Genomic DNA, 8,469 nt, shown 5'->3' on the forward strand with positions numbered 1-8,469 from the left:
TTCATAAGTAAGGAAGATAGAGGTTTGGCAATTTTAGAAAATCTTTGATAAAACGTCGATAAAAACAGGCTTGGCCTAGAAAACTTCTGACTCCCTTTATGGATGTCGGAGGTGGTAAGTTCTTGATAACTTCGACTTTTTCCTTATCCACCTCTATTCCATGCTCTGATATCTTGTGCCCAAATAATATCTCTTCTTGCACCATAAAATGACACTTTTCCCAATTGAGCACCAAATTCGTCTCCTCACATCTCATCAACACCACCTTCAAGTTCTACAAACAGTCATCAAAAGAAGGACCAAAAATCGAGAAGTCATCCATAAAAATTTCAAGAAAAGTTTTTATCATGTCATAAAATATCGCGGTCATGCATCGCTGAAAAGTGACAGGGGCATTACACAAACCAAAAGGCATCCGTCTAAAAGCAAATGTGCCATAAGGACAAGTGAAAGTGGTTTTCTCTTAGTCCTCGGGCGCAATCATGATTTGGTTATACCCAGAATACCCATCCAAAAAGCAATAAAACTCATGACCCGCTAACCTCTCAAGCATTTGATCAATAAAGAGAAGGGGAAAGTGGTCTTTACGGGTGACATCATTTAATTTCCTATAATCAATGCACACACGCCATCCCGTAACAGTCCTAGTGGGTATTAATTCATTATTTTCATTTGTGATCACAGTAATCTCACCTTTTTTCGGCACACACTGAACAGGACTTACCCATGTACTATCAGATATAGGATAGATAATACCTGCATCAAGTAGTTTGATAGCTTCTGCCTTTACTACCTCTTGCATCTTAGGATTCAATCTTATCTGAGGTTTCACGAGAGGTGAGTACTTTTATTCCATCAATATCTAGTGCATGCAGACTGATGGATTGATCCCTTTAATATCCGCCACTTTCCACGCAAATGAACTCTTGTGCGCTTTCAAGACTTTCAACAGTTTGTCCTCCATCCCATCTGTCAAAGCAGCAGAATTAATGACAGGTAAAGTGTTATTCTCACCTAGGTACACGTACTTTAGGTGCGGAGGCAATGGTTTGAGCTCAAGCATCGGTGGTTCCTCGATGCTTGACTTTGGAGGGGTCAAATCTCTGTGCTCTCCTAGCTCTTCCAGTCTCATCCTCATCAGGCTTCTCCATGGATGGTTGGCATTAAAGTATGCCACTATTTCAGCTTTTTTGTCATCCAATTCATCTTCTTTCACTTCAGTTGTTAGAGTGGCTTCCAATGGGTCTTTCATGGCGTCCTGAACAAAATTACACACAAGTGAATCCACAGCATCAATTCTAAAACAGTCATCAGTGTGCAATGTGTGCTTAAGAGCATTAAAGACGTTAAAAGTAATTTCTTCCTCGCCCACTCTCAATCTCAACTTCCCTTCTTGAACATCAATCAGGGCCTTGCCAGTCGCAAGGAATGGTCTCCCAAGAATCAAAGGCATCTCTATGTCTTCCTCCATGTCAAGTACCACAAAGTCCGCGGGGAAAATAAATTTGTCCACTTTCACTAGCACATCCTCAATCACTCCGCGGGGGTACTTGACAGATTTGTTAGCAAGTTGTAAAGACATCCTCGTTGGCTTAGGTTCTCCCAACCCCAGTTTCCTAAACACAGACAACGGCATAAGATTAATACTTGCACCAAGATCACACAAGGCTTTATGAAAAACAACATCACCAATCATGCAAGGAATGGGAAAACTCCCTGGATCTTTAAGTTTCGGTGGAATTTTGTTTTGCACTAAAGCAGAGCAATTTTCATTTAGATTTACCGTCATGTGATCCTCCAATTTTCTCTTGTTTGCTAAGATATCCTTCAAAAATTTAACATAACTAGGAATTTACATTAAAGCATCGGCGAAGGGAATATTGATATGCAATTTTTAAATACCTCAAGAAACTTACCGAATTGTGCATCTAGTTTTGCTTTTTTCAATGCTGCAGGGAAAGGTGGAGGAATAACAATTTTTGATTGTGCAGTGGGTGCTGGTGCAGTGTTAGAAGACTTACCTTTAGATGTCTCAGTCAGTTCATCCAGCACTTGATTTTTTTCCTTTTCTCTCGACTCTAAAATTTTCTCACTCTTCAACTCGATGGCCTTCACTTGCTCTTTTGGATTTGTCTCTATGTTATTTGGCAAGGTGCCTGGCTCTCTACTTGCTATCAGTCTTCGCTAATTGCCCAATCTGATTTTCAAGCCCCTTTATTGATGCATCCTGATTCTGTAGTCTTGTCTCGGTAGACGAGATGATCTTAGACATCATCTGCTCCAAATTGGACTTCTCTTCTCTAGGAGGATCAGATCTGTACATCGGTTGTTTCCCATATGATTGTCCTCCTTGTGGTCGATTCTGGCTTTTTGACCACCCCATGAGAAGTTTGGATGTTGCCTCCACCCAGGATTGTATGTGTTCGAATAAGGGTCATTCCTTGGGCGGTTTTGGACTCCCACTTGATTTATTGGTGCCCCTTCTTGGACATAAAATGGATTGTCATCTTGACAGTCCTTCACATAGTGTTCCCCTCCACACTTTTCACAGAATATCTCTTGAAGACGCATAGCCGTGCCACCCACATTCAAGCTGTCTAGTTTCCTGTTTAAAGCATCAAGTTGTGCAGTAATAGCAGAAAAATCGCTTACCTGATGAACTCCTGCACTCCTCCGCTGGTTGTTTCTTTCAGATTGAGGATGATAGCTGCTAGCAGCCATCTCCTCCAACAACTCATATCCTTCTTCCGTTGTTTTTCTCAACAAGTTTCCACAAGCAGCATCATCTATCTTAGTATGGTTAGGAATAAGAAAACTATAATAAAATGTTTGAACGACTAACCCAAGTGGCAACTCGTGATGTGGGCATCTACGCAAGAGATCTTTGAAGCGCTCCCATGCCTCATACAACGACTCCTGCTCGAATTGAGCAAAGGTGGTGATGTCTGCCCGAAGCTTCATGATCTTCAATGGAGGAAAATATTTGATGAGAAACGCTTTCGCCATATCCTCCCATGTGCTGATTCAACCTACAGGAAAACAATTTAACCAAGCTTTAGCTTTATCACACAAGGAGAAAGGAAGCAAACATAATCTAACAGCATCATCAGAAACTCCATTGAATTTAACGTATCGCAAATTTCAAGAAAATCTGCGATGTGCGTGTTTGGGTCATCTACTGCAGATCCTCCAAACTAGACTGTGTTCTGAATCATCTGAATTATAGCTGGTTTGATTTCGAACTGGTTTGCCCGCACCATAGGCCTCACAATGCTGGGGCGTGCTCCCTCCAAAGAAGGCTGGGCATACTCTAGCATCGGTATGCGGCGTGGCATCTCAACTTGTCTAACTTCACGCTGTTCCTCCTCACGTTCTTGCTCGTGTCTCTCCATCAGTTCTTTAAGTCTCTGTTGTTGTCTTCGCCTTCGGAAAGTTCTTTCAATTTCAGGGTCAAACTCAAGCTCCACGTCAAGTGACTTTGGCATGAACTAGACAAGATATCTGGAATAAAATATGGAGTGTTAGCTCAAGAGAAGTAAAATAATGCTAAAGAAAATAACTAAAAGTAAAATTGTAGATTAACAGTCCCCGGCAACGGCGCCAAAAACTTGATCGAGCAAAACTTGCACTGTTAAACCCTTAATAAAAATATGGTTTTGTAAGCTCAAAATTTATCGCAAGTGCACGATGTCAAGTAATAGTATAATGTACGTGAGTACGAGTATCGTTCCACTGAAGACTGTATTTAACAATTATTATTTTCAGTTATTAAATCTTTAGCAACGAAAATTGATTGGTTGATTATTACTACTGTACTTAATTAAACATGCAAATAAAATGATTCAATAAGTAAATAATGAGAATTAATATCTAAAATGGTTGAGTAAAATTCAATGAGAAATGAGTTTGTCGGAATATCGGTTCACCTACCCCTCGTTACTTAATTACTTCGTTCGATAGTGATTATATGCTTCCGACAGGATTTCCTATTCAATTGAGCACGCTCTCTCGAGTTATGCCAAACTAATTCTACTCAATGAAGTAATTAAATGTCTTTAATTATTTATCAAGAGTGAATTGCATGTCGATCTATGAAATCCCCTAGTTTTCGACTCTCAGGACTATGACTATCGGCGCGTATCCAATTTCATATATCTATGCAAATTGTAGATCCACGGATTATACTACTCGTTCCTATCACAAGTTATTCTCTCGAACTACACTCGCAATATAAAGACGTTAATTAGCTACGCTCTAACAACACGATAAAACAATAGTATAATCAAGAATAAACCAACTATTGAGATATAAATTAATTAAAACAAAGTTTGGGGTAGGATCCCCTTAAATCCCAACAAATTATAAAAGTTAGCTACTAGAATTCATAATGAAAATAAACACGACAATGTTTAAAAGATGAAAACTGAATTAGAAATACGAGAATTGACGAAAAACGCGAAGAACGGTACACGGAAATCCTCGAATCTTCAATCCAAGTGCAAAAGTCTCTCCAAAGCTTGTGGCTGCTATCAATGAAGTCTCGAATCCTCCTTAATTTCGTGCCTCTCTTTTCTTTTTCAGCCCCCACTACCTTCCAAGTTGAAGAAAAGATAAAATAGGAATCTTTCCATGTTGAGTCGCGCTGGGGCGATCAAGTTTCACCGCCCTAGCGCGAGGTCTTCTGCCCTGCTGTGTGCTTCGCAACCTCTCGCGCTGGGGCGTTCAAGTTTCACCGCCCTAGCGCGAAGTCTTTTGTTATTTTTTTTCTTCAGTCTCACACGCTGGGGCGATCAAGTTTTACCGCCCTAGCGCGACACCTTCTGCTTGGCACTCGTTTTCTTGCTGCACTCGGTCTGGGGCGGTCAAGTTTCACCGCCCTAATGTGATACATTCTGCCCTTAGTCCTCTTTTAATTTGTTTTTCTCCATTTTTCTGCACATTCACAAAACTTCAGTAAGCGGTGATCAAATGTAACAAAATAAGAAAAACATAGACAAAATGCAGACCCCATGTAATCCAAAACGATGCAAACTATGACACACACAATGTATTAAAATACGTAAATATGACCTCTATCAGTAGCTGATCTCATATCAGTTACGAAACCTTCAGTTGATAAGGTTTTTCAGTTCAGCTCAAACCGAAGTCTTCAGTTGCATCTGTTCAATCAGTTGAATTCTTCAGTTTCTTTAAGATTAATTTTTCAAACTCTGAAACCTATAATATTCCAATAATATTGATTCATGATATCGTTTCACAAGAGACTTACTCCTAAGTGGTTAATCCAAAAACATATATCTCTTTGATTGCTTTCAGGCTAGACACTATATTAGGAAATTAACAATAGGTTTTAAATTTAAATCATTAATGTCTTGAAAACAATTTATCTTTTTATTTAAATTTAACATCATATTTTCTTAAGTTTTATTCCATGATTTATATATATAATTTTTAGAGATTTTTATACAACCACTTAAACAAAAATTGGTATCTTAAACATTTTCACTAGTATCTTATTTATCTTTTTATAATTTTTAATACCGAAAAATCAAAATTTTCAAAAACTAATGCAGTAATTAGTTTTAATATTCATGTTTTGGAAAGTTTTTTTTTTGAGAAATATTTTTTGATAAAGAAAGATTTTTTTCATACAATGAGTTGAATTAGCAGCAATAGCCTACCGAAAATTACTTAATTTTAATAAGCAAAAGAGATCAAATATGCCAACGTAGCATAATAATAATAATAATATCAAAATTGGACATTAGGGAAATTAAAAAGAAAAAATAAACATAAAATACAAACTCCAAATTTCACCTATTGTGAAATCATAGTAACAGAACGAGGAAACATGATCACGTGTCTACAAATAAGAACACCATTCCTGAGAATAATTACTGCCCCCTATAAAACAACAGTTTCAGGGAAGAAAATGACTTATTTTGAGGTTGCGAAACTGGGCTAGGAGCTGGAGCCGTAGCATATGAGTCTGCTGTTGGAGGAGCTGCTATTCTCGATTCTGGAACCGAACCCAAATGATCATGTGACTCCTTTTTCGGGCTGGGGCTTGGGTTGCTATTAGCCACATACGATGATTTGTCATGTTTTTTTTTGCCTAAATCCTTGACTTCTTCGAGTGTCACTTTCGAATATTTAACATTGTCATCATCCTTAGGCAAAGGGAAAATGAACTCGGGAGCATACGGGACTTTGCTTTTCTTTACCCATTTATTTCCCTCGATGAACTTCGAAGCCGTGAATCGTCGAATCCTGCTTGCGGGAAGTTCCTTAACACCAGGCCAGGTCACCCGATGCGATTTGTCAGCCCCAGGGCCACGGTTGTTGAATTCAGTGTAGAAAAGTGTTTTCAGGGCGTAATCTCCATTCCAGGGTAGCCATCCCTCAGGCTGGATCAAATCATCCAGGAAAGATTCCATGATAATGGTTCTTGAGTATTCTTTCCAGGGCCTGGCGAGGTAAGACTTGAGCTTGTGCCTGAAGGGGTGATAGGCTGCATCGGCCACGAACGAGCAGTTCTGTAGGACGAGGCCTGTCGGCTGACGTAGGTCCTTTCGGCCTTGTGCTGTGACGATATTTTGCTGATTGTCGAGTGGTTTCCGGACGAGCAACGTGCAGCCCTGGAAAACAGCGGCGCTGTCCCCGAAGATGAAGTCAATGGTGCCGGAGATCACGCAATCTCGGTAGAACTGGCGGTATGTGTGGGCATAGAGGGTGTCTTGGTATCCATCCATTTGGCAGTTGTAGAAGATCACTTTATCGGCGCTGACTCGCAATGCCACGGCTTGGTGCTTCTCCGGACCAGCTGAGTTTTCGAACCCGATGTCTTTTGCGATGAAGTTGTCTCCTTGTACGGCTGCGAATAAATTACGGAATCCCATTATTGATGCCAAGTTAAAACAGGATTCTATCAAAGATCGGGTTCATGAAAAGCGCGAGACGGTAGTTTTGTCAATTAACATGAAAATAGTACAAGAGCAGAGAAGAATACATACCAACAGTTGCTGTGTGGTAAGTGCTGGTTCCATCAATGAAGTTCAAATTCCCAGTAATTTTAGTTTTGATCGGGCCATCTCCAATGATCATCACATTTGTCATGCTGCTATTAATCTTCACTTGTTCTACATAAACTCCCTCTTTGATATACAAAACAAACCTTTTATCACTGTTTTTAGGTACATATTCTAGAGCTTCGTTAATGGTCGTATATTTACCACTCCCGTCCTTGGCCACAACCAGGTCGGGTTTAATCTCATCGAGTGAAGAATTGAGTAGCTTCCTTCCATTGAAATCAAGCCAATCTGGAAGCTCGTCACCATGTCCCAACACGGGAAGTTCCTCCGACAGGAGACGGCGGCTAGTACTCGTGCTGAACCCTTGAACACCCATCGAATCGAGCACTGACGAGATGTCTACCACCATGGCCAGGCCATTGCTGCTCATTTGCATAGACTGAGTCAAAAATTCCCTCATTTTCTGTCCGGAATCCCCGGGGATGTCTTCAAATCCATCGAGGCATGTTTCTTGGTATGTGATGGCACCACTGAGCCATACCTTCAAGTCGGCGAGTACGTCATCCACATTAATGAAGTCCATGTCATCGAACCTCGCGTAGGACCTCCTGAGGTCATTAACAGCACGATTGGCAAGTTCCCGACAGTTTTCGAGGGCCTCTTTTGCCCGAGGATCACTCTCAAGTTCTTCTAAAAGGGTTGAATTCTCGGCTGCCTCGTTCATGTACTTGATGGCGGCCTCGAAGCCTATCTCGATGAGCTTTTTGGGATCGCTGGTGTTGTTCCCAGCGGATTCAAGGGAATTGACGCAAGCTTCTTGATAATCTGTGGACTGGCAAATGGCTTTGATAGCCTTCTGTGAGGCCGAAACTTGGACGTCGGATTTATCGTTATCTTCAAAGCCTATGGTAAGAGCTACGACCATAGCAACAAGGATTAAAGAACAAACACTAACAACTGCGATCTTTTTCTTCCGATCGTCCGCCATATTGAATTATAAAAATATCACGAAACGATAGAAGAACAGACAATGAAGCGGAGAAGGGCAACTGATCAGACCCTCTCCCCTTCGCTATTCAAGCTTTGGGGAAAATTAATGTTGTAAATGTGATTTAGAAATGGAAAACGGTAGTGAATTTAAAAGATAGTTAATTCAGTTATAAAAATGAGGTTTGGAGGGAAAAAAGAGTGAACCAATGATTTGTTTTAGCATAAATAAGGGATGGCCATTAAAATAAAAATAAAAAGAGACATTTCATTACCACCACTACAATAATTTGACTACTTTAGGCAATTTTGACATCTGAATTTGTTTGCTATTATGTGATTCATCTTGATTCTAGCTAGCAAGAAAACTGATTGGAAACTTTGAAACCACTCGATTTTTCGGAAGTACGTAGATGGATTTTTGAACTTACTCGTAAGCTTGACCTTGTGA

General features: G+C 40.2%; 1 protein-coding gene and 1 non-coding gene across 2 annotated transcripts; one reads left to right on the top strand and one right to left on the bottom strand.

Annotated features, from left to right (window-relative positions):
- The first annotated feature begins 2,851 nt into the window (after positions 1 to 2,851).
- Positions 2,852 to 2,957, top strand: LOC140815026 (small nucleolar RNA R71). Its single transcript, XR_012114241.1, has one exon. It is a non-coding gene; the product is annotated as a small nucleolar RNA R71 (small nucleolar RNA).
- A 2,830-nt stretch (positions 2,958 to 5,787) lies between these two features.
- On the bottom strand, positions 5,788 to 8,151 carry LOC140830016 (probable pectinesterase/pectinesterase inhibitor 58). Its single transcript, XM_073193296.1, has 2 exons — positions 7,014 to 8,151; positions 5,788 to 6,874 (listed from the first exon to the last, which is right to left on the bottom strand). The coding sequence occupies exons 1-2, from the start codon at positions 8,017 to 8,019 to the stop codon at positions 5,895 to 5,897; spliced, it is 1,986 nt and encodes a 661-aa protein (XP_073049397.1). The 5' UTR covers positions 8,020 to 8,151; the 3' UTR covers positions 5,788 to 5,894.
- Between the last annotated feature and the right edge of the window lie 318 nt (positions 8,152 to 8,469).

The sequence above is a fragment of the Primulina eburnea genome, chromosome 1, assembly GCF_022965805.1.
Source record: "Primulina eburnea isolate SZY01 chromosome 1, ASM2296580v1, whole genome shotgun sequence".
Classification (NCBI taxonomy): Eukaryota; Viridiplantae; Streptophyta; class Magnoliopsida; order Lamiales; family Gesneriaceae; genus Primulina; species Primulina eburnea.

Bases quoted from the DNA above. Each gene is read 5' to 3' on its own strand.
- LOC140830016 (XM_073193296.1), bottom strand. From the start codon at position 8,019: ATGGCGGACGATCGGAAGAAAAAGATCGCAGTTGTTAGTGTTTGTTCT. The intron at 6,875-7,013 runs GTATGTATTCTT...ATTTATTCGCAG, and splicing joins TTACCACACAGCAACTGTTG to CCGTACAAGGAGACAACTTC.